This window comes from Pristis pectinata, chromosome 22 (assembly GCF_009764475.1).
Source record: "Pristis pectinata isolate sPriPec2 chromosome 22, sPriPec2.1.pri, whole genome shotgun sequence".
Taxonomy (NCBI): domain Eukaryota; kingdom Metazoa; phylum Chordata; class Chondrichthyes; order Rhinopristiformes; family Pristidae; genus Pristis; species Pristis pectinata.
In genome coordinates this window covers 19,876,044-19,900,877 of record NC_067426.1, presented here as the reverse complement: position 1 = coordinate 19,900,877, position 24,834 = coordinate 19,876,044, and the positions used below count along the sequence as shown (strand labels likewise).

At 38.8% G+C, this 24,834-nt stretch overlaps 2 protein-coding genes across 10 annotated transcripts in view; one reads left to right on the top strand and one right to left on the bottom strand.

The window, feature by feature from the left end:
• Nucleotides 1-258: 258 nt before the first annotated feature.
• On the bottom strand, nucleotides 259-18,057 carry ncdn (neurochondrin). 4 transcript variants are annotated; one of them, XM_052036298.1, is made up of 7 exons: nucleotides 17,968-18,033; nucleotides 16,007-16,142; nucleotides 12,405-13,412; nucleotides 9,301-9,542; nucleotides 6,510-6,734; nucleotides 4,154-4,296; nucleotides 259-2,565 (listed from the first exon to the last, which is right to left on the bottom strand). In XM_052036298.1, the coding sequence occupies exons 2-7, from the start codon at nucleotides 16,130-16,132 to the stop codon at nucleotides 2,129-2,131; spliced, it is 2,181 nt and encodes a 726-aa protein (XP_051892258.1). In that variant the 5' UTR covers nucleotides 16,133-16,142; nucleotides 17,968-18,033; the 3' UTR covers nucleotides 259-2,128. The 4 variants fall into 4 exon arrangements, with proteins under 4 accessions (XP_051892258.1, XP_051892260.1, XP_051892261.1 ...); XM_052036300.1 differs by having other exon boundaries at nucleotides 1,215-2,565; nucleotides 17,950-18,057; XM_052036301.1 differs by having other exon boundaries at nucleotides 1,223-2,565; nucleotides 12,921-13,412; nucleotides 17,968-17,988.
• Nucleotides 18,058-18,209: 152 nt separating this feature from the next.
• The window catches only part of LOC127581648 (dyslexia-associated protein KIAA0319-like protein), a 78,601-nt gene continuing 71,976 nt past the window's right edge, over nucleotides 18,210-24,834 (top strand). For 3 of the 6 annotated variants that reach the window (XR_007957979.1, XM_052036216.1, XM_052036212.1), the window contains exon 1: nucleotides 18,210-18,350. The gene's annotated coding sequence lies outside the window, so the exon portion shown is untranslated. Of the gene's footprint in view, nucleotides 18,351-19,021; nucleotides 19,149-19,169; nucleotides 19,580-24,834 lie in introns of those variants that run through there. The other 3 variants (XM_052036214.1, XM_052036213.1, XM_052036215.1) reach the window with 3 other exon arrangements.

Below are 24,834 nucleotides of genomic sequence, written 5' to 3'. Positions count from 1 at the left end.
CATGGGGCAGTTAAGATTAGATATACTAATAAATTAGAACAAGCCAAAAGGAGGATAAGAAATATCAACAAACTCAGTCAATCATGACAGGAGTGTGCAGCTGTAGTACAAGCTTACAAACCTTTATATAAAAAAACTATAGTAACATAGCAAACTAAAATGTACAATTTGTAAAACATTGAGCTTTATCAAGATGTGCTAATTAACTACAGATACAGGTTATGGCAAATTCCATTCCTGTGAGCAACACACACAAAATACTGGAGGAACTCAGGTCAGGCAGCATCTATGGAGGAAAATGTGTCTCCGTTCCTGTGAACTGCTCGTAGCCTGAACAGTTCACAAGGCGGAAATGCAACCACAAACTGAGTTCCCAGGTGGTAAAACATGCTTGTAGCCTCGCAACAACGGCAAATCTGTACCATCACTCCCCCAGATGTTGTATGTTTGTACGTACCGGCTGTACAAAAGTCAGGCATTTATAAGCCTGGGAAGACCTGTAATGGTGAGTTGGCCTTTACAGAGGGTCTTAGCACAGGGGCTGAAAAGGGCTTTGAGCCAGGGGTTGCAGGTAAGGTTGACATTGTGAGATGGAGGAAGAATGTAGCTGGTATTTGGAGAAAGAGGGGAGACAGCAAATTAGTTGGGAGGGGAGGAAATGTGGTGCCATCTCCACCTCAGTTCTGCCTCTTGAATTGGGGGAGGGGCAGTGGTGATGATTGTTCATCACAACGTTCAGCCAGCTGACTTTCCATACTTTGGACTCTCAAACAACATAAGTAGACTGACTCAAAAGGAATAAACCACATGAGGAATTTTGAACATTAATGGATTTGAGTCACAGTATCGTGTCAAAAACTGGAACAGCAAGTTTCACAAGGTGGGAATGAAGCCTGTGAAAACTCAGACTGAGCTGACCTGAAAACATTTGGGGTTTTGGTGATTCAATTTGAAAAGACTTTGCTTCACATGGATAGATCTAGACTTTACTTCATTGTTTCTGGATATGTATTTGCAGGGAGAGTAAAACAAAATCACCTTTTATTTGTGTCAAGATATTACTGCACAATTTATATTCTACTTTTTCCAACAACCCCTTTAACTTTATGGTTAGCAACATACTGCTAAACACAAAAGACAGTGCTTCAACCTGAATTAGCCAAAAGACAATCACAGCAATATCTATATAAAAAATGTTGGACAATTTTGCATTTGGGGAAAATACAGATTTTAATAGTGGTAGAACTATTGCACATAAGCTTACACATTTAATCAAGAGATTGATAAGATCTGAATGAACTAAGAGACACCATTAAAGATCTCTTTATAATTTTGTGGATATTTTTGTGCTTATTAAAATCAGGGCATTGAAAGCATAACATTTTCATTCAGTACTGAATAAAATGTACCCTGAGACAGAGTTTTCTGCTTTTTGTCCCAGCAATATAATGTATTCCAAAACCCAGATCATCATTTCCCTAACAACTTGCATATCCATGCTTTTAAATTGTGGGCACTAACAAGCAAATATCTAATTCAGGGAAATTACACCATGTACCGGCACTTCAATGCTGTGTATTCATTTTCATTATGAACAGAATTAAGGCTATCAAACCAGCTTAGATTATTATTCCAAAATATGGCAGTACAACTAATTTAACAGTCATTCACATTGGTGTTTGACATTATAAGCACGCTATAATTGTTTTTATATTATGCAATAATGCTTATGATTCACAATTTTTGTAACAAATTTACTTTTTAATTATATGCTGTAGATGACAAGATATCTTCCAGACATACGTATTAAATTTTAACTTATCACAACTAAAACTTTTGCAACCAAGGACAAAAATGAATGAATGCAAGAAAACAAATCATGAGATTTCCCAGTTGCAAAAATGTGCCAGGACAAAGCTGCTGCATCTAAGTTCCACTGAGTGAATAAAAACATTGAAGGATAAAACTTTAATTAGCAGAAAGACTTAAAATCATAGAATTCAAATGACCAGTTGAAAAAAATCTTCACAAGTACACCTTTTCAGCTTCTGGAAGCACAATAAAGTTTCAGATCCTTATACTGGTGGCTTAATCTGGTAAATAATCAGGAGAGCAAGGTTGGCCTTCTCTAATTTTCACAGAGAACCTGTTCCAAAATAGACATTCCATACAGGCTTGCTTTCTCCACACCATTCTTCAGTAACATCGAGTCTTTGCATGACTTGTTGTTCTTTGCTAGCTCAGCTAAAACACATTGAAAGGCAGTAATAAGGTCAAACTCTACAGTCATAGGAGAAGCCTGAGTTAGCAAATCAAAAATTTCATTCAACCATTCTGATTCAATTATACTTTGTGGTAACCATGGCAACAAAGGTATGCAACTACTAAAAGCTTGCATTCCTAGAAACCAAAGCTCAGAGATTTGATCCCAAATTTCCTGGTATCTCTCAGTCAGGACAATCCGTGTTTTTTGATCTGGCTCTTCATTTTGGGTTGTGTGTGCTTTTGAAAGAAAGTGAATTGCTGCTCGGAAAAATTCCCGGGATGCTGGATTTCCCTGAAGCACTGAAAGAAAAGATTTTGTTTTCAATATACAAACTACAAAACACTCCCAACCACAAAACTCATATTTAATGTCAAGTATGAGGAGGTCATCAATCTCTGCTCCAAAATAGAAGAATGATTGGCTGTCTCAGCACCTCTTCCAACTATTCATAATGTTCTAAAGTCTTCCAGCCTTTTCTGATGGCAGCACAGCCTTAAAAATAGCCAACAATTGTGTCACCAAATCCCACATCTTCATTTGATCTATGTGCTGTACACATCCCACTATCTTCAAAGTTGATCATTATGATACAATTTTTTTTGCACCATTCTGCTCTCATCTGTTCCAGCATTATTTCTGGAAAGGCTTTTCCTATCATCCTTGCACAATGACTTCTAGCTTCCTAAAAAGCTTCATCCTTGGCCTCCTCTTGTTCATCACACATATACATTGTCTTTTGACATTTTCATGATCAAATAAGGAACCATTTTCTATCTTTTTGACATGCTTGAGACTACAAATAACTTTAACTGCCTGACCTATGTTTCAGCTTGAACTTTCTCCAACTGAACATCTTGAGGTATCCTTCACTAGAACGCAGGAATCCAGCTCATGATTTCATCTTTTCTTCTGTTTAGTACTGGGGTTAAACTAGGCTAACAACTTTTCCCAAGCTGTATGTCACACTGTACATCCTATCCTCTATTAAAACTGCTTTCTTCCACCTTGAACCTTTATTGCTATCTCATCTACATTATAAAGTTATTTCTACATTTATCACCTCCATTTTTAGCTTTACCAACATTTTCTGCAATTAACTTCCCAAGCTTCATCTGTTCATAAGATTTCTGCCCAAATCAGGTCAGACTCACCCAGCACTCGGCTTCGCCAACCTTCAATAACTTCACTCACAACCCTCCAATTTCTTCAAGAAACTAATTTCAAAATCTTTTGACTGACTCCTTTGCAAATCTTACCAAGGCTCTAGCATACAGAAAGTTTTCTCTAGCCCTATCTCAATTCAGATTCTCTAATCTTTCAGCACTGGCTACTTAGCATTACCCCATCACTCGACTCCACCTTGGTGATAGAGCCCTTGCCAATTTTGGCCTACACTTGCAGATTTCCTAAACAATAGTTTCTTCCTACCAACCCCCACCCCCCCCCCCCCAACTTGTTCAAAAGTGGAATTTATGCCATCCTCAAAACTGACTTCTTTAACCTCAGCTTCAATAACTTTTCTTAATTCTTGTTCAGCATTTCCATTCCAAATAATTGCATACATTCTTGACAAGTGAAATAATTAAATTTAAACCAATATATCACAATATTCATGTGCTTTCTGCTGGACTGATCAAGAGTGACAACCCCAGCTGATTTTTTTTTTGTAATTCAGATTTATTGTGCAAAGTGATTTTTTTAAAAACTCATTTGCATTAAACATTGCACCAGCGTAGATAGACATTGCTTTAAAAGGTCCCATAATCTCTCCTTCCCAAAGTAAAGATTTTTTTTTATTGTTAGTTTTACATTACATGCAAAATTGGAAACAAGAACAATAATAATTGGGAAACTGATATATAACAATTCATCTTCCCTGTTCTGTACCTGGAGTGTCAGCCAATATGCGGCTAATCATTAATCCCAAAGTGGTGAAATTGGCAGCAAGAATCAGGTAATGTTGGCTGCAAAGCATTGACTGCAAAGATTCCAGTAACAAATTAAGTAAAGATGAGAAGCATTCTTCCTGCCTGTAACAACAAGTTTAAAAAAAACAAGGGTAAACAATGTTTAATTAAGAAAGGTGAAATTAAAGACAGAAAATGCTGGTAATTATTTTCTGAATTTGTTTTAAGATTTCCAAAATTTGCAACATTTTTCTTTTATAAACTTCACCTCTTTGAAGAAGAGTTCCAAAAATATTGTGACCTTCAAAGCAAAAAAAAATCACCATAACTGTCATAAACGGGTGACCCATTATTTTTAAACAATGACTCCTAGATGTAGATTCTCTCATAAAAGGCAACATCCCCTCCAGATTCAACTTATCAAGACCTCTATCTCTTCTAAGTTTCATTGGATACAAGCCCAGTCTTTTCAACCTTTCCTCATTTATATAATATCCCTGTTTCAGATATTCCAGAAATTGACTCCATTTTGTTTTATAATGAAGTAGCACTGGGAAATCTGTCAGGACTCTGAAGCCCATTCCATGCAACTGAGTCTTAATCAAAAAAAGATCAACTCACTGGTAATGCCAACATAACAGGATTACCTACTAAAAGTTACAGTTATGATTTTTTATGGGTAGCGATAATTTAGTTTGGGTATCACATCCCAAAATATGGAGGGAGAGGGGGCAATTGGGGAGTGATATTGAAGCTGGCTTCAATAATACCCCATCCACCAATGGAAACATTCATTTCCTCCATCAACTGTGTGCAGTGTATTCTGCAGTTATTAACCTGGGTTACAGAGCACCTTCCAAATTCTAGACACCTATCACCAAGAAGGACATGGTTTCAGTTGCACAGAAATGACACCAACTGTACATTCCCCTCCTGACATGGATGTATAATGGTGTTCGTTCATCATTGCTGGGTATGAATGCTTGAAGTCTCTACCCAGCAGCACTGTGCAAGTACTCTCATTTGAAGGACTGTGGTGACTCAGGAAGGCTGCTTACCTTCTTAAGGGCAATTAGGAATGGGTGTAACCCATATCCAGAAAAATGAATACATTTTAAAAAGTGAATACATTTACAAGTTTGTCTTGGCACTAAACAGGAACAGTCAAAGTACGCTGTATTTATTTTGCTCAATTATTATTGCTGGAACCTGGCCAAGATGCTGGACATCTAACAGGAAAAATGGAAACAAGTTTACATAAAGCTGCAACCTATGGGTTGGATTTTCTACCTTCCCGTTGAGATCAGCAAGCAAAGTTTAAGCATCAATGCACCTGTGCTCTAGCTGCAAACTGAACCCTAAATGATATTTTGTACATTTGGAACTGCTTCGAAGTATATTTCTTGAAAAAAATGATTATCAAACTCTCCCTCCCTTTCTGGTCAATTTTGACCCCAGACTGTAGTATTTAAATGTTAGAGATAGACTTATAAAGAAACCATTTTGGTGCTCTTGTCAACTCTTTTCACTATCCAGACACTTCCTTTTCAATGTTTTTTAAAATATATTTAATTAACTAATTTTCACAGAATTCTTACATTATTTTTTATTCTCCCTGAAAGTGGCTACACAGGTTGATAGCGTGGGTAAAGGCAGCATATGGCACGCTTGCCTTTATTAGTTGAGGAAGAGTTCAAGAGTTGGGAAGTTATGTTGCAGCTTTATAAAACTCCAGTTAGGCCGCATCTGGAGTATTGCATTCAGTTCTGGTCACGCCATTATAGGAAGGATGTCGATGCTTTGGAGAAGGTGCAGAAGAGGTTTACCAAGATGCCACCTGGATTAGAGGGCACGTGCTATAAGGAAAAGTTGGACAAACTTGGGTTGTTTTCTCTGGAACAGTGGAGGCTGAGGGGAGACCTGGTTGTGATTTATAAGGTTAATGAGGGGCATAGATAGAGCAGACAGCCACAACTGAATTGTCTAATACTAGAGGGCATGCATTTAAGGTGAGAGGGGGTAAGTTCAAAGGAGATACGCAAGGCAAGTTTTTTTTCTTTTACACAGAGAGTGTTGGGTGCCTGGAATGCATTATCTGGGGTGGTGGTGGAGGCATATACGATATAGGCATTCAGGAGGCACTTAATTAGGCACATGAATGTGCAGGAAATAGAAGGATATGAACATTGTGTAGGCAGAAGAGATTAGTTTAGTTGGGCATTTGATTATTAATTTAATTAGTTCAGCACAACATTGTGGGCCGAAGGGCCTGTTCCTGTGCTGTACTGTTCTATGTACTATTTTGTAAACCTTTAGCTGATATGAGTACTTTATACCTGATCAGTGCAGGCTCAGTCACTGCAAGATTTAGGAAAACTCCACAGGCCGTTTGGAGATTCATCTCTGCATCATCTGGTGAAAGTGGTGCATTCTGCCAAGAATTGAAGACTTCCCACTGTTGTGTAAAATAACGGAGAAGCAAAACATGAAATCCATGTGAAATTAAGATTCTCCGAGGAGCATCCTCAGCTGAAAGGTGACAAAATCCAGGTAATAAGAACCTGCAGGTAGAGACACACAATTAGCTAAACATCTTAAGTGGACCCAAGCATTAAGAAAGAGTTTTACTGGAAACTCTCAATCATTTTTCCCAAGTAACTTTTGTTGGGCTATTGTAAAATGGGAGTACAACACAAACCTGATCGACAAGTTAATAATACACAAGATAAATTTTTTGCATTTTGTAAAATAAAAAACATTCAAACAGTTGACCATTTAGCTCCTTGCCTCAATTTCGCTGATCTGTTACTGTATACCTGCCTTTGTCCCTTATCCCTGAAAACCACTGATTAACAACAATCACTGAATCAAATGAACAACTGGCCAAACTTCAATTTCTATTTGTGGAAACCGTTCCAAATTTTACCATTCTTTGCATTTAGAAATGTTTTCTCAAGATCACTCTTGAAAAAGATGGCTTTAAATTTTAAGCAACAATGCATAGACCAAGATACTCCAACAAGCAGAAACAGTTTCTCTCTCTGCCCTTGCAGTTCCTTTTGAAAGCTTAAAAACTTCGATCAAAAACCCCTTCCATGCAAAATTACAAGTTTATGTAATCTCCTCTTGTAATTTAATACTTGGAGTCCAGATATCACTCTGAAGGGCAATAAAACCTTTACCTTGAATAAAACTGCTCAGTGTTCCTGGTGCATTATAACCTGAACTTCGCATATTAGAAGTGTAACAAGGTATAAAGGCCAATGTGCAACTTGCCTCTTTGTTTTAGGCATCTTCTCTGACATTTTACTTATGTACATAGACTACTATCTTCACATTTTGTCATTGCTTATTCTATCAATATTTTTGCAATTTTATACATCTATCTGTATTGCTTGTCAACCATCTGTGTCACCAGCTACCTTGGATATGTAATTTAAAAACATGGTTAGTAGATCTGATTTCACACAAGTTCTCACTAGACACAAGTTATATTATGTTAATTAAGCACCCTCAACTTCTATCCTGCTGCTCAATTTCCTCATCAGATCAAGAACTGCTTTCAATCCCACACACTCACAATAAGACTCTCAACTGCAAAACTTTATTTTTCTGTGGCTGTACCATTACTACTGATGTTTCCACAGGTGCTACCATATTTCTCATATACATACTGTCCCTTGACAAGTTTATCTAAAAACACATCAGATTTCATATGTACGCTGATGTCAACCCCACTCTACCTCTCTTGACCCCACTACCTCCAAGATTTAGATTCCCCAGTCGCAATGATGCCCAATACACTGGTATTCTCCATCACTATTCTTTGAAGCTGACAATATCTTCAGGATTTTTGCAAGCATGCAACATAATTGTTGTCACTGATCCAACGTGCCTTCAATAGGCTGCACTGTTTGCAGATTTCCCCACTGTAATTTAGAAGTACTGCTTAACAAACTTATCTGGGACCAAAAATATGAGTAACATTCATGTTTTGTATACTTCACAACCTATATTTTGAATTATCTTCAGTTCATATTTTCGCTTTGACTTTAATCATTTGTATATTCCAATCTATGGTCGAAATGTTAACTAAAAATTGCTTCCCAATTTCCCACCTTTTAAAATTCTTTAATGTGATTGGCTACACAGCTAGCTTGAACACAACTCAGATATTGGATGCCAAGTCTACCCTTGAACTGAGACCTGTCAGAAACAGGTGTTGGAACGAAGAGGTTTTCGCCAAAGAGTTCAACAATCCTTCTGGAGTTCCAATTGCATTTAACTTGAATTCTCTATCCCACCAATCTCTCCATCTCTGATTACCAAGACTGTTACAAACTTCAACACTCTGTCGAAGAACAACATTTCATCTTCTGTATCAGCACATCGCAGCCCTCTGGCCTTGATGGCAAATTCAATAATTTCAGATAACCAGCTTCTCCTGTTTATGTTAGAATTGGCCAGTTCTCTTGCAAGGTCATCCACATGTAACAGTAACTCAATTTTTATCTCACTGTGAATGCAGCCTGATCTTGGAGATTTCCAGCATTCTGTATCGTTTGAGATTTCCAGCAACTGCTGTATTCTATGTTTCCCTGTCCCAGCATGTTCTTTTGTTTCTTTTTGCCTCTCTCTAAATTCTGCATTCACTTATGAACTAGATGCCACTAAAAGCACAGTGTCACCCAGACAACTTTACTGTCCACTTTATCTTGTTCTTTCCGTGAACCTCATCCATCATCGACGTGCTCATTACCTTTACATTCTCCATGACCTTAATTCTCCATATCACTATTATTTTCCGCTACTTTACAGCCCCCGAGATACATTCTCCTCCAATTCTGTCCTCTTGAGCTTCATTTGACTTGTAACATTTCACCTCTTACAATCCTTCCTTTAGATGCCAGAGATCCAAATTCTGGAATTTGGCATGTCTCTGTAGTAAAAGCTTTAGGTAGCTCCATGTAAATATGTTATTATTGCTGAGGCAGTAAAATTACATTATAATATGGACCTCAGCAGTGCACAGGTCCACATAGTTGAAAAGATGTAGCATAATAATGCACATGACCACAATTTTGATTAAATAGACTGCAAAATGCTGTATTGCATTTTTTTTCTTACCTCAAAGCATCTTTTGACCAGGTTTTTGCCTCAGAACTATCAGTCAGGGACAGCTCTTTTACTTCACTGTCCATGTTATCTGATCTAATTGGATATTCAAATAGCACCTCAGCATAATGAATCAGAAAAGGCAGCACTTCACAGATTTCTTGCTTTAGTGTAGAAGTCTCTTCGGCCATCCATGCACTCAAGACTCTGACTGAGGCAAACAAAAATGGGTCTCTCAGCTGTTCTTCTTTCACCTGTATCACAGGAAGAATTTTAAGAGAAAATTAAACTTACACAATTATAACCACATTTTAAAAAAAAGTAAGAAATTCTCATTTAAAGGAATTGTTGGGAATAATCAAAGTATAATGCAATGAACTATAGAGGAAAGCTTCTAATAAACAAGCTTTTGATAGGAAATTCTGGTCAATCACTAATAAATTGTTGATATGTGTTTCAATACTTGGTTTGTGCAACATCAAAATATAGAAAGTTACACAGGATAAAATAAAAATCAACATTGCTGCATCCCAAAGACAAAATTCTCTCAGAACAAATAACGTAATTAAAATCCTAAATCCACCTGCACGTTACAAAATTATACCCTATACCACAAGCTGTACACAACTCCATACACATTTGATAGCAATTGAACTCCCAAGTGATATTTGTTGCCTAGTGATTTTGATTATAGCCATGGACCAATTTCAATGTTTGTTTTTATGTATGGCCAACTGAGCTGTCCAAACTCAATCTGAGGTTATCAAAAGCAGATTTAAAATATGTCAATGGTAAACACTCCAATCACTCCCCTTCAAATTCTGCTTCCCAATCTGATTGTGATCAAAAGTTTACCATCTGGAGAATTCTTCCATTCACACTACATTATTGTATCGGATTCCCAAATAACAATTAAGAGTTTCCTTGTACAAAATGCATTCATTTAAATTGCATCCAATCACAATTAAATTTATACTCAAATATAATTAATTATGACAAAAATGCACAATTGGATTGCTGTAATGAACTGGAGAATGTACCACACAATCAATATAATGCAGCATACAACCGTATGCTATTTTATGCAATTACTCTTCCCACCAAATTTATATAATGAACAATAGTAAAACAGTTACATTAATGCAAAACAAATAATGAACTATGTGCATAGCATCAGAATTGCAGCATGACAATAAATCTCTGAATGCAGGAGTTCTTAGTCACTGAAATACCAGCTGCAGAAAGTTTAAGACACAAATGGAGGCTAGTCAGCCCATTGTGTTATGTGCTAGTTGAAAAAGAGCTACTCAGGCTAGTTCCATCTTCCAGCACCAGTCTGTAACTATGCAGGTCCCACTTCAAGTACATACCCATGTGCTTTTTAAATGTGGTAAGGGGTTTTGCCTCACTACCCTTCAAGGCAGCAAGCTCTGGACACCCTCAGTGAAAATATTTTTTTCCTAATCTCCCATCTAATCCTTTGACTAATTATTTTAAATCTACACTTGTTGTTTTTTTGACCCTTCTAAGGGAAATAGGTGCTTCTAGATCCCTCAATTTTAATTTCAATTAAACCTCCTCTATTCCAAACTAAACCACGTTAGCCTATCCCATCTTAACTAGTTTCCATAATTTTCTTGCCCTACAATAAATCTCCTCTGCTCTTCTTCAATGCAATATTCACAACTTCTCAGTGATGTGCTGACCAGAACTGTGATCTAACTAGTGCTGCATACAGCTGAAACATAACTTCCCCTATTCTTATATCGTTTGCCTTAGTGAATAAAGAAAGGTGTCACTTTCAACCACTTTCTTCAGCTGTCCAGTTACCTTGAGGATTTCTGGATAAACATTCCAAGGTCCTTTTGTCATCTCCACGTCAATCAATAACTTACCATTTATTGGGTATGTCCTTGCTTTGTTGCACCTTCCCAAATGACTTACCTCACACTTGTTTGGATTAAATTCCATTTGCCACTTTCCTACCTAAATGAGCAACTCATCTAAATTTTCCTATAATCTAAAGCTCCCCTCTCAACAGTCAACCACATGGCCCATTTTGCATTATCTTCAAACGTCTTCATCACCCCTCCACTGTACAATACCCAACGTTTAACTCTAAATTATTTACATTTCAAAAATGCAAAGAAACAAGTACTCAGTGAAGGCCCATTGGTAACAACCTTCCATTCACAAAGACACTAATTGGCCATCATCCTTTATTTGTAGCTACTGAGCCAATTTTGGATCTAATCTGCTAAACTCCAGGATCTCAAGCACTCTTATTTTTTGACCAGTTCTTCAGGGGGTATCAAAAGCCTTGTTAAAATCAACGTGGATCCACGTGGCAGCACAGTGGCACAGCTGGCAGATCCAGGTTCAATCCTGACCTCAAGTACTGTCTGTACTGGAATTTGCACATTCTTCCCATGACTGCGTAGGTTTCTTCTGGCTGCTCTAGTTTCCTCTCACATCCCAGAGACATGCAGGTTTGAAGGTTAATTGGCCACCGTAAATTGCCCCGAGTGTGTAGGTGAGTGGTAGAATCTAAGGGAAGTTGATGAGAATGCAGGCAAAATAAAAAACAAGATGGGATTAACATGATGTAAATGGGTGGGTGATGGTCAGTGTGGACTCAGGGCACCAAAAGGGCTCTGCGCTGTATCTCCCTATGTTGCTTTGAAAATGATTTACCTTAAAGTAGCTGTTCCTAGTCCTAGTTCCTAGTCATTGTCAAATAATTTCTCTGTCTAGTTTCTCAGTCTATACCCTAACTCAATGTTGAATGTCTATTGATATTACTACCTTTGTCGTTTTCTATAACTATGCCAAGTCTAACTTATGATCAGCATAACAAAAATGCTACTTATTGTACTCATTCCACCTGCCCAGACCCCACTCACTTCCTGGGCTTTGCTACATGCAGGTTGGAAATGTTCTTCTGAACATTAAGGAATTATGTACCCTCAGCTGCCTTTTATACTGACAGCTTCCTGGTTAGTATTAGGGTAATTAAAATGACCCACTATTACTCCCAAATCTGTATATTTGGAGACAAAAAGTACAAATTTAAAAATGCAGTTAATTCTTATGATAAACCATTTTCCACCCCTCACCTGCTTAAGATAGCCAATGATCGCTCCAAAGGCCTCCACCATTATTTTTACTAATTGTCTACTTTCAGCTTCTGTTAGATGGACTTTATCGCCAAGTACGCAAACCATCATCCCAAACTCAATTATACTGTAACATGCTGTGATGACATCTGGTTTAGAGTAAGTTGCCTCTAGACCAGGATCTTCTAAACAAATCCGAACCTCCACACAGGCCAGGTTCACTATCAATGACAAGAATTTTCTTCTTGTTTCAGCATTTCCTGCCAGAATCCAGTCTGAACCATAAACAGCCAACAACAGTCCAGCAAGTTTCAGTGCTGGATCCCTTTGTGAGATACTCAATTTACTGTTCAGTATATTGAAGAGACCAGTATAGCAGTTCTTCAAGCACGCAGTGAAGATTGGGTCCTCTGTTAGGGTCGATGTGGTGGGGAGAAAATGCTGCATTATGTTACACAATTCAAATTTCCGGTTACCTTCTTCTGTAGCAAACTGTTCACTAAGCATGCTGCATACCTTCAAGAGCTCTGGCTTACAAGTGTTCCAACATATATTTCCCATTGCATTCAGCAGATTGACAAGTAGACACAATGCCTTCTCACAGCCATGGCATTGATTTTGATAAGCCCTACACAAAGCGGACACTGTTCCTTGAGTTACTAATTGCCTTTGTCCTTCAGAACAGGCAGAAAGTGCCTGAAGACATTGGTAAGAATCATCAATCATTGATGTGAAGGTGGTAATATCTGATCCAGGTTCCATTAGTGAACTGACAATTTCATTGAAAATGGGAATCTTGTTGAACATTTGAGGGTGAGAAACCATTTCTGGATTTGTGGAAAAACATGCAAAAAGAGTCATGCCCAGAGCTCGGAAAATTTGATTGGGACAACCACTTGGTGATTCCTTGGTGACGAGAAGTCGGTTTGGGAAAGAGAATCCAATAGCATCAAATATCCGTCGTCGAGTTCCTGCATCAGTTTCACCTGCCTTCACCACTTTGGTCACCTAAAGGAAAATAAAAATCAATTTATTGTCAAACATTGGTAAACAGATGTGTAAGTGCTTTGCAACCACCTGTTTGGTTCAATGGTAACAATTTTCTGTTTCCAAATTGAAATCAGAATCGAGTTCTCACATTTGAATTTACAATTTCGAGATTTCTAGTCCAGGCATCTGGATTATAATCTAAATTATAACCAAAATACACCAACTATCCTGGTAAGTTAACCTCTAAAACCCCTGCGTCATTCTGGCAAATCTGCATTGAGCACTAAGATTAACATGTCCTTCTCCAGATTGTATAAAACAACTCCAGACAAATTCTGTCTAAGCCTACACAGAACCAAAAAGTAACTACACAGTTGCTTGGGCATTTGATCAACATCTATTTCTAAGACACTAATAAATTAAGGCTTTCTGCAATGTGGTCCTTTCACTTTTGTGCCATCATGAACATACTAAACTCCTTTTAACTAGTTAGTAATAGTTGTTAGAAGGGATTTAAAAAAATAACTATCACATTCCATTTTAGATAATCTTTCTGCAGCCTGGACCATAAGCATGATATAACATTCAAATTACAAAGAAAAATCCCAAGAGATTCTATAGGCACATTAAAAGGGTGGTTAGGGAGAGAATGGGTCCCCTTAAAGACCAGCATGGATGTCTGTGGGTGGAACCAAAGGAAATGGGAAAGATTTTTAATTAATATTTCTCTTCAGTTTTTATTGTGGAGAAGACGATGGAAGCTAAGGAAATGGGGGAGATGAGTGCTATTGTCTTGGACCACATATAAATTAGCAAGGAGGAGGTATTGGAGGCATTAAAGTGCATTAAGGTGGATAAGTTCCCAGGGCCTGACCTGGTCCATTCTCTGACCTTGTGGGAAGCCAAAGAAGAAGTTGCAGAGGCCCTTGCAGAGTTCTTTGCTTCATCTCTGGCCACAGGTGAGTCTCCAGAGGACTGGAGAGTGGCTAATGTGGTACCATTGTTTAAACAGGGTAGCAAAAACAAGCCAGGAAACTACAGAACGGTGAGTCTGACATTGGTGGGTAAGTTACTGGAGGGGATTCAGAGGGACAGGTTCTACCAACATTTGGAGAGACAGGGTCTGGTTTGGGACAGTCAGCACGGTTTTGTGCGTGGGAAGTCGTGTCTGTCAAATCTCTTGGAGTTCTTTGACGAGGCACCCAAGAGGGTAGATGGGGGTAGGGCAGTAAATGTTGTCTATATGGACTTTAGCAAGGCCTTTGACAAGGTCCCTCCTAGCAGGCTAGTCTGGAAGGTTAGATTGCATGGGATTCGGGGGAGATAGCAGATTGAATTCATAATTGGCTCAGTGGTAGGAAGAAAAGGGCGATGGTCAAGGGTTGTTTTGTGGACTGGAGGCCTATGTCTAGTGGTGTGCCACAGGGGTTGTGCTGGGACCTTTGTTGTTTGTAATTTATGTAAATGATTTGGATGTGAATGTACAAGACATGGTTAGTAAGCTTGGGATGATACTAAAATAGATGGTGTTGTAGATAGTGTACAAGGTTATGAAAAATTACAGGGGATCTTGATCACCTCAGGATGTGGACTGCAGATTGGCAAATGGCTTTCAATCCAGATTAATGTGAGGTATTGCATTTTGGGAGATCAAACCAGGGTAGGACTTGTACAGTGAATGGTAGCACCTGGGGAGTATTATGGGACAGGGGGATTTAGGAGTGCAAATGCATAGTTCACTGAAAGTGGCATCACAGGTAGATAGGGTAGTGAAGAAGGCATTTGGCATGTTGGTCTTCATCAGTCAGGGCACTGAGCATAGGAGTTAGGAAGTTATGTTGCAGTTATACAAGATGCTGGTGAGGCTGCACTTGGAGTATTGTGCACAGTTTTGGTTACCCTGTTATGGGAAAGATGTTATTAAACTAGAAAGAATGCAGAAAAGATTTATGAGGATGTTGCTTGGACTTGGGGCACTGAGTTACAAGGAAAAGTTGTGTAGACTAGGACTTTATTCCCTGGAACATAGGAGGTTGAGGAAATGACCTGAGAGAGGTATATAAGATCATGAAGGGCTTAGGCAGAGTGAAAGGACATAGTCTTTTCCCCAGAGAGGGGTTGCTAAAATCAAGAGGTCATAGGTTTAAGATCAGAGGTGAGAGATCTAGAAGGCACATTGGGGCAACTTCTTCAGGCAATGGGTAGTGCACAATTGGAATGAGCTGCCAGAAACAGTGGTTGGGGTTGGTATATTAGTAACATTTAAAAGCCATCTAGATAATGACATGATAGGAGTGGTTTAGACAGCGATGAGCCAAACGTGGACAGATGGGACTAGCTCACTGGGCAACACAGTTGGTATAGCCGGGTTAGGCTGAAGGGCCTGTTTCCATGCTGTATGACTCTGTGATGTGAAAAACAAATTATTTGCTTAATAGAATAACAATTCACATAAAGCAAAATAAATGCTATAAATTAAATAAATTTAAATATAAACTTCATTTCATGCACTGAGAAACTCGGGTGGAGCATTTTCATCTGACTTTTGAAGTTAGTTACAACAGAAATATCAAAACAACCAAATTAAAACTGGTGTACTAAAACATTCTTACCAGTAAAAGTGCTGCAAACTGTTCACTATCATTTTTTGCATCCTGTAGAACCTTAAGACAGCGTTCCAGTGTCTTATTACTTGCCTCATCTTCAGTCCCAGGTATTTTCTCTGAACTTGAAGCCATTTGAAGCTATCTAAACAGCAATAAAAAAAAACAAATATCAAAGAAAGTTATTCCAAGAATATGATAACTATTGTGTAGAACCACACACTACATTATGACAAAAGTACTTGGATAGGTGAACACAAGGGAATAACCCTGAGCTTCCCATTGCCTACCCCTTTAATTCCCCACCCCACTCCCTCTCTGACCTATTGGTCTGTGGCCTTCCATACTGTCACAGTGAGGAGCAGTAACTCATTAAAAAGTACCTCAATGTTGAATTCTACAACTTCAGGTAACTTGACTTCTTGGTCTGTATCAGTTGTCCATCTGTGATATTAGCTTAGCTTGCTTTGTTTTCCCTTTTTTTTTCCCTCTCTGGGAGCCGAGGAGATGACCAGTCTGACCTACTGGGTATGTCCTCCTGCTCTGCATTTTGCAACTCTCACAGTTACTTGCCCATGTTCTTACTCCCTAATTACTTCCATTCACTCATTGACCAGATAACCTGTTTACAGTTTATCCCCATGGTCATCCCCCTCCCCGCAGCTACACATGCTTCTTTTTTCAGTTCTGATCTGAAATGTTAACTCTGTTTCTCTTCCCACAGATGTAGCCTGACCTGCTGAATATTTCCATCATTTTCTGGTTTTGTTTTAAATTGCCAGTATCTGCAGTTTTTTGATTTTCAAACACAAGGGTTTACCCAATATCATTATTTTAGGATGCATATTCAAAATAGTGATTATCCTTTATGCAGGAACCATGCAAAAAAAAACCTTTCTAAACAGTGAGTGTATTAAAGCATGTGATCAATATCTCATCCCTTAACTCTCTCTCCCCCACTGATGACTATTGCTCAATTCATGCCATGCCATGGATAGATTTATTAGAACACATTAAAAAAGTGAAAAATTAGTTTTTTTAAATGATTATTAAAAGATCACTATCAAATGATTACTCTGCTCAGCAAAAAGGACAAAGTCAGTTATTTGTTCATGTCTTGTTAAAATTTATTTTTGAGGTATAAACACCGTGGCAAAATTTGTGGATTATGTAAGAAACAGTCTACATATCATCAGCGTTCCAATATACCTTTAATAAACAAGAGTCGTGTTCAACGAAAGATCACTGTGCAAGAATATAACATAACGAACAAATTTGCTGGAGTAACTCAGTGGGTCAGGCATCATCTATGGAGGGAAACAAACCCTTCTTGCCCACGTTCTTATTCCCTAATTACTCCCATTCACTCATTGACAAGATAACCTGTTTACAGCTTTGGGGTCAAGACCCTTCATCTCAACCCTCACTGGTCCAAATGAAGGGTCTTGACCTGAAATGTCGACTGTGCATTTCCCTCCACAGACGCGACCTGACCCGCTGAGTTCCTCCAGCTTTTCGTGTATTGCTCCAGATTCCAGCATCTGCAGTCTCTTGTGTCTCCATGCTTTCAACGTAGATTATCAAAAACCCTTCCAACACAGGCAGTGAATCTTCAGTATAATCCTCTAAAACAGCAAAACCAACTTCTAGTTTAACATCACTGAAAGTGCCGGAGGAACTCAGCGGGTCAGGCAACACCTATGGAGGGAAATGGACAGTCGACGTTTCGGGTCGAGACCCTTCATCCGGACTCCAGTTTAGTTCAACATCAGCTCCTGGAGTCTCCCGACAGAGCCGCACTGCCTCACTGCTGTGCTGACTGGACCCCTCGCCTGGTTATGCTCAGGTACCAAACCAATGAGTCAGCTGAACAGTAAGTGCCCTCCCTATCATGTTTCCGACTCCTCAGGCACGAAACCCACGATAAAAAAATACAAAAATGAACAACTCACACAGAACACAGAACGCACCTGGTCCCCACAACATCCGGGCAACAGCGACCTCTCACCCCGAACAACATAACCCAATCAGACGCTGCCGCTGCCATTCTCTTGACCAATGAGAACACGGCCGATTCCCCCCTCAGTCGGTGTGGGCTGGCCGTTGGCAGCCGGGCGATGGTGAACTTTCACCCCGGCAACGTTAACCAATCAAGGGCGTTCACCTCCGGCGGGCCAGACCAATAGGAACAGGGCTCATGCCCCAGGCAACCGTCGCTAAGCGCTGGTCGCCGGGGCCTGGTCTCCGCCCGTGTTCCGGGACGGAGTCATGTCGGGCACCGGGACGCTGTCAGCGGCCGCGGGGTTCCTCCCACCAACGATGGTGAAGCTGCAAACTGACAGCGGTGCTGCAGGTGATCTGCGCTCTAACCCCCATGGCGCAAACAACGTGCTTCTCCAACGGCAGGGATGACTTTTTATTACTTTGTCCATTTAGACGGCCCGTTCTGAATCTGATGCATTATTTATTGGTGGGGGTATAAAGATCCCACCTCAGCCCACCCTCCTACCTGCTCCTCCCTCTGTACCTAGCTACCGTGTTTCATTCCCGCATTTCGTCCCAATAGCAATTTAAATAGTTCTGGCTGGGTGTAAGGACGGGATAGTGGGTATTTGTTGAAGGCTGGAATTGATTTATAGATGCATACAGCACGGAAATGGGCCCTTCGTCCCAACTGGTCTATGCCGATTAGGATTCCCATCTAAACTAGTTCCATTTGCCCGCGTTTGGCCCAAATCCCTCTATTTGGTATTGGTTTAACCTTTCATATGCATGTACCTGTCCAAGTACATTTTAAATGTTGTTAATGTACCTGCCTCAGCCACTTCCTTTGGCAGTTCATCCATATACTGACCACCCTGTGGGTGAAAAAGTTACCCTTCAGGTTCCTATTAAATCTTTCCCCTCTCACCTGAAACCTGTGTCCTCTAGTTCTTGATTCCCCAACCCTAGGGAAGAGACCAGGCTGTATTTAAGGCAGGTTCTTGATTTATTAAGCATCTGTAATGTATGTCTGAAGCGGATGTCAGTCGCGGAAGTGACGCACCGGAGTGTTTGCGATGCTCCAGTGATCAGAAAGAGAGAGAGAGACGCGCACACACACAGAGGGGAGGAGAAAGTCAGGCAAATAAACCCAGGCACGGAGGGAGAGGTAGGCACAGGCGCGCACGCACCGTGGGGTACAAGCACAGCCACAGAGTGAAACCGGCTCTGTGGGGAAGGCACAGGGGAGAACGTGATTCAGACACAGGGAAATAGGGCAGAGAGAAAGTGGGGAACAGGGAGAGTGAGGGGAAAAAGAGGAGACTGGGAGAGGGAGAAAGTGCGGAAAGGTAAGCTCCCTTCAGTTCTCAAAAGTGTAAGTGGGAGGGAGAACAGGGGATCGTGAGCGATGGTCTAGTGACACCAAGAATAAGGCACCAGGGAAGTGAGAGACTCTGGACCGGGTACTGGACGAAATGCGATGGAGAGACCGGAGATCCGGGTCCAGGCCCAGCGCATCTGCCGGCAGCAAAACAAGGAGGAGTCTGGTTGCAGGTTTGACAGACGAACATATTTCGGAGGAGTCTGAATCTGATCGGGGTTTGTGGAGGCCGAATGCTAGGTGCCTGTTATACGGACGCGACTACATTTCCAATTCTTTGGCCAGATGTATCTTTAATGCAGAGTTCTGCTGCGGTTGCAGAGCGACGATTCATATTGGCGAGTTTATTAGACCCTGCAGTCCAAAGCTCAAAGCTGCCGTATGGTATCGGTTGCATTTCCGCCGACTGGAGTTGTGAGATAGTAGAGGCCGAATGTCGGTGTGTTAGACCGGTAGAGAAAAGTCCACCCGTTTACCTGCTATTGTACGGCTGAACAATATATGCGGAGTGTTGTTAGAATGGATTTAGTTTTAAGATCTGATTAGAGTAATGCGTCAGTTCAGTAGTATAATGGAAATACTACGAGGTATGTAGCTATTGAGTTGAGAAAATGTATCTTAATATTTGCAGTGATATATAATAAGTTTTTTTTTGTTTTGTACCTTTCGTGTTCTCGTTTCCCCAAATGCTTTACAATCAACAAATTACAATCACTTATGCGAGCAAATGCAGGAATAATTACCACACTTGACGATCCCCTTGCTTGAGGCATTAATGTTGACTAGAGCACTGAGATCTTCCCTTATCCTTTTCGACTAGTGTCATTGGAACTTGACAAGCAGTTCTTGGTTTAAGGGCACACAAATAAAAGATTTCCGACTCTCAGTCAGCACGAAGCTGAAGTATTAACTAAGGTAATAATGTTCCTCGGTTGAAAAGCAAAAAAAGCTACGGGTGCTGGAAATCCAACATAAAATGGAGCATATCTAGTGGCTTCTATAGAAGGAGAAACCGAGTTAAGATTTCGGGTCAATGATCTTCCATCAGAATTAAAAAGTTAAAAATTAAACATGTTTCAAATTGTAGAGGGAAGAGGTGGAGAGAAGAAATAAAATGTCTGTAATATGGTGGTGATCAAGAGTTGTTGGGTGGCACAAATAGTATTGGTCCTGGCTGAGAAAGGGTGGTGAGGATTTGTTAATATTAGATATCTGGATTGTCTGGATGAGATGTAAATAAGAGACAAATTAAAATAGGGAGGGGTACTGGAACTTTGAAATGCAAAATGCTAGAGATGTTGAAATTCTGGTTAACTCTTTCATCTCCAACAATACGCTGTCCCTCTTTTCATTGCACCACCTTATGCAACTGGAGGAGATGCAACAACTGTCCTTTTTACCTCTTTGCTTCCCATCATCAACGGACCCAAATATTGCTTCCTAGTGAAGCACCGATTAGATACTTGTATTTTGGTATCCTTCATTCATGATGTGGTCTTCATTACATTGGAAATTGTGTGATTACTTTTATATTGGGTTTTGCTTGAACAATGTAGAAGACCAAATCAGAGGTCAAAGTGAGCATGGCCGACAGAGCTTCCAGTTGCTTTAATTCTCCATCCTATTTCCATTTTGACCTCTGCCTTTGGTCTTGTACATTGCTGTAGCAAAACCTAATGCAAACTTGAACAGCATCTCATCTTCCAACTTGGTCTATTATTGCTCAGAGGACTCATCTGAAATTGTTAAATTCAATGTTTTCCAGCCTTTCCAGTTAGCATTGGAACTAGCCAGTTTTGATGAAATGTTGTTACCCTGTAATGTTAAAATTTTTCCCTCTTCACTGATGCTTTCTTATCTGAAAATTTCCAGCATTTTGTTTTTAATCACTGATATTTTGGAGTGAGATTTAAAACCTCAGACTTGTGATTGAGATGAGAATGCTAATGGATGAACCAAATTGAGCTTTTCCATCAAATCTGACTTAGTTGCTCTGTGTTTATTGAAGAAAATTTAATAATATATAAAACTGTATTTAGAAGTTACTTACATAATTTGGCTTTTAACAGACAATGAATTTTAAATTGAAGCAGTTGATGGATGGAAAATTTTAAAAGAACTGTTTTAATATAGACACAAGACACTCTTGCATTTCATCAGTTAATCAGTATCAAATAATCAGTTCCCTTTTTGGAGTAACTAAAAACTCCTTTCAGATTACTTTATAGGATCAAACACTCTGCAAGACACGGTAGTATAGGAAGAACTTTCAGTGATAAGATTTTTTTAAGACGTTGCTTTAATTATGTATACATGTGATGTAATTTTAGAAAGTTTTTTTAAAAGCACGTGATCCAAACTGGGACGTTTTCATTTTGTCTTTTGGGTTTTAAAAAAAGAAGCATGAATCAAATGATACTATGTGGCATGGAGAAGTGTTACAGTGAGGACAGCAGGAGGATGCCTTTTTTAAAAAGATTATAATACCTAGAAGCAGCATTATAATGTGATGCAGCAATTCTTTGTATTTAGGGAAGATAGAGGGCAAATAAACACCTACTGGTGGCCAGTTTAAGTAGAATTAGGGCCAAATAGCGTATGTTATTGGAAGACAGAATGAAACGTTTTACTGGCGAGTTCTGCTGTGAAGTTGGGAGATGGAATGTTTTCTAGAATTGTGAGATTAAAACATTAGAAAGGATGGGCTAGTTGAATGCTCATTTAGGTATCCTTTGAAGTTTGCGCTGCTCCACATCGAGAATTCATTTGTCATCCTTGGTCACTTCACTAATTCACGTGGTTGAACCACTAATTACACCATGTTCTAGGAACATTAACGGTTTGTTTAGAATTGCTGGGAGTGAATGTGGTTTACTGTGGTTCAGATGACATCAAGCTAAAAGAACAAAACCTATGAGTCAGATTCCCAAGGTTAAAAATGCATCCTTTAAAGAAAACTATGATACCAAAGAATCTATTTCATAAAATGATTCAAAGTGTGCATAGTAACCTTTTGCAGTATGACCTTTTCATAGTGAGTTACCGAAAATACCATCTAACATATTTTATTATGAATGGTTAATTGATTATCAATAAATTTGAAATGATAATATTTGAATCCTGTGAGCAGGTGATATTTAAACAATGATGAATCCATGCCTTGTGAAGTAAAATAAAGCAATGTAGAACTTCAATTCAAATCATGTAATTCAGTTGACAGAACCAGTCATGCATTCTCTCCTTCGTGATCCTAGCTGCTGGCAAAATAACTTGACCAAAAACAATTTTTAATAAATTCAATGCATGAATTTCACTTGCACATGTTGTTCCAAGTAACATTAGCTTTTGCTATGTTTCAAGAATGAAGGACTCTTAGAATTAGATTATGTTAATAAACAGAGCTTGAATTGGTAACTAAAGTATAAATGTATCACTTGTGCTTTAACTAGCAGAGAGGTTTTCACTCTGTGTGGCTTTTCATTGTTCATTCGTATTCTGGCTCCTTCCACATGTCTATATGTGACAGTTGCTACTTTTATGTTTGAGAAAACTATTCTTTCACTGTATAATACCAAAACATTTCTTTAAAATCTTACTCATTTGCAATTTTATTTATCATAAATAAAATTTCTAATATTCAAAATTCTATCAACTTCATTTCCAACCCTATTTGTATGTTTACAAGAGCTGTATCTGTGTGCTGAATTTTGATTGTGTAGTGTACCTAGTCACAGATGTTGTCTTAATCTAGAAGCTTTCAAAGGTTTTCCAGGCTAAATTCCATCAAGGATTTTCGTTTCCCTTTTACTCCTCTGTACCTATTGATTTTGATAACAATTAACAAGGAAAATAAGCATCATGGCATTATTTAAGAAACTTCTGTTTGGTACTATATGATAACAAAATTCTCATTGTTTTCAAATCCTACCATTTTTTGGCCATCCTTCTGGTCTCTGTCTTTTCTTCCAGTATTGTTGTCCTCAAATGCCTCATCTTCCCCAATCCTGACCTAGCACATATTTTAAAATTTTAATTGATCCACTGTTAATAGCTGTGCTGTCATCTGCTCTGATATCTTTGTGTAAGGTTTATTAATTTTTTGCAATGCTCCTGTGAAGGATGTTTTGAGTTATTCAGGGTATTTCAGAAGCTTTGATGTTGTGACCCCCTAGAACCAATGAAAGATCAGCCTAAGTTAATTAAAAGGCAGACAACCAGAGAATTATCAATGTGTCAAACAGCCTTGAGGTTGTTTTTCAAAAAAAATCCTAAAAAGGCTATTCACCCCCCCCCATGGATACTTTCTTTGTCTTAGAAACTAAAATGTTTGTGAAAACTTGCAATTCCTAATTCTGGAAGATTTTTTAAAATGTATTTTGTATTGGTACATTTTCCATGTTTGTGACTCAGTGTTAGTTGTTCTACATACTGCAAAACAAAAAGCTTTTTTTTTGCAGTATGTAGAATAGTTTGTTTTAATAATATCTTTCTTGACCTCTGGATAGTGAGAAATAAATGGAGGAATTAGATTGATGGAAATGCTCTGAAAGCCAGCACAGACTATATGGGTTAAATAGCTGCTTTCTATTTTGTAAGAAAACATACAAAAAAAAAGAAATATGAATAAATACTTTAGAAATGTGATCATTGCTGTAATGTAGGGAACATGGCAGCTCAATTGAATGCAGCAAGCTCTACAAATAGCACTGACGTAAATGATCAGATCAAATTGTTTTAACCTTCTTTGTTTCATGAATAGTTATTTTGAAGGAACTGGGTAACTCACTACTCTTCAATGGATAAGAGGGTGTTTGGGGCTTCAGAAATCAGTTGTATGCTTTGTGGATCATTACAGTTGTGGTATAGTTTTCCTTGTACAAATAGCTAGTGTTACAAACCTAAGTTAATCTGTAGAGATAGTCTAATTGGTGAGAAATCCTATTTAATAAATTGATAAATATTTTGCTATTTTCCATAATTGGGTTGTAATTTGACATCTTTTCACTTTTCAGTAGTTTATATTGTTAGCTAACATTACAGATTTATTAGCGATTTAAAAGGAAGGAGATTAAAGCTAAGATAGCTATGAACGTGAATAGGCTCATTTATAATCCATTTGTGGGCTAAACTATGTGCAATATCCCATTGTTCCCTTGTTTGTGCATTGAATCCAGTGTAATGCAGTCTTTGATATGTTACCAATGCCACAGTCAACAGAATATTGCTTCAAATACAATTTAAACACCTGCCCAATTTCTTCCTACTGACGCTAAGAAATCTTTATTTGTTCCCTTCAATAATATTATAGTGCTTTCAGTTGTTGCAAAAAAATTTTTAATTTTATATATCGGTAAAAATTAAAATAGCCAGTCCGTTGAAATGGTTCTTTCTAGTGTTAATGTGAATATAGTCAGTTTTCTGTGGTAATGGTCAATTTTAGGAATAGTTGATTGAAAATGATTTTTTATCTTTG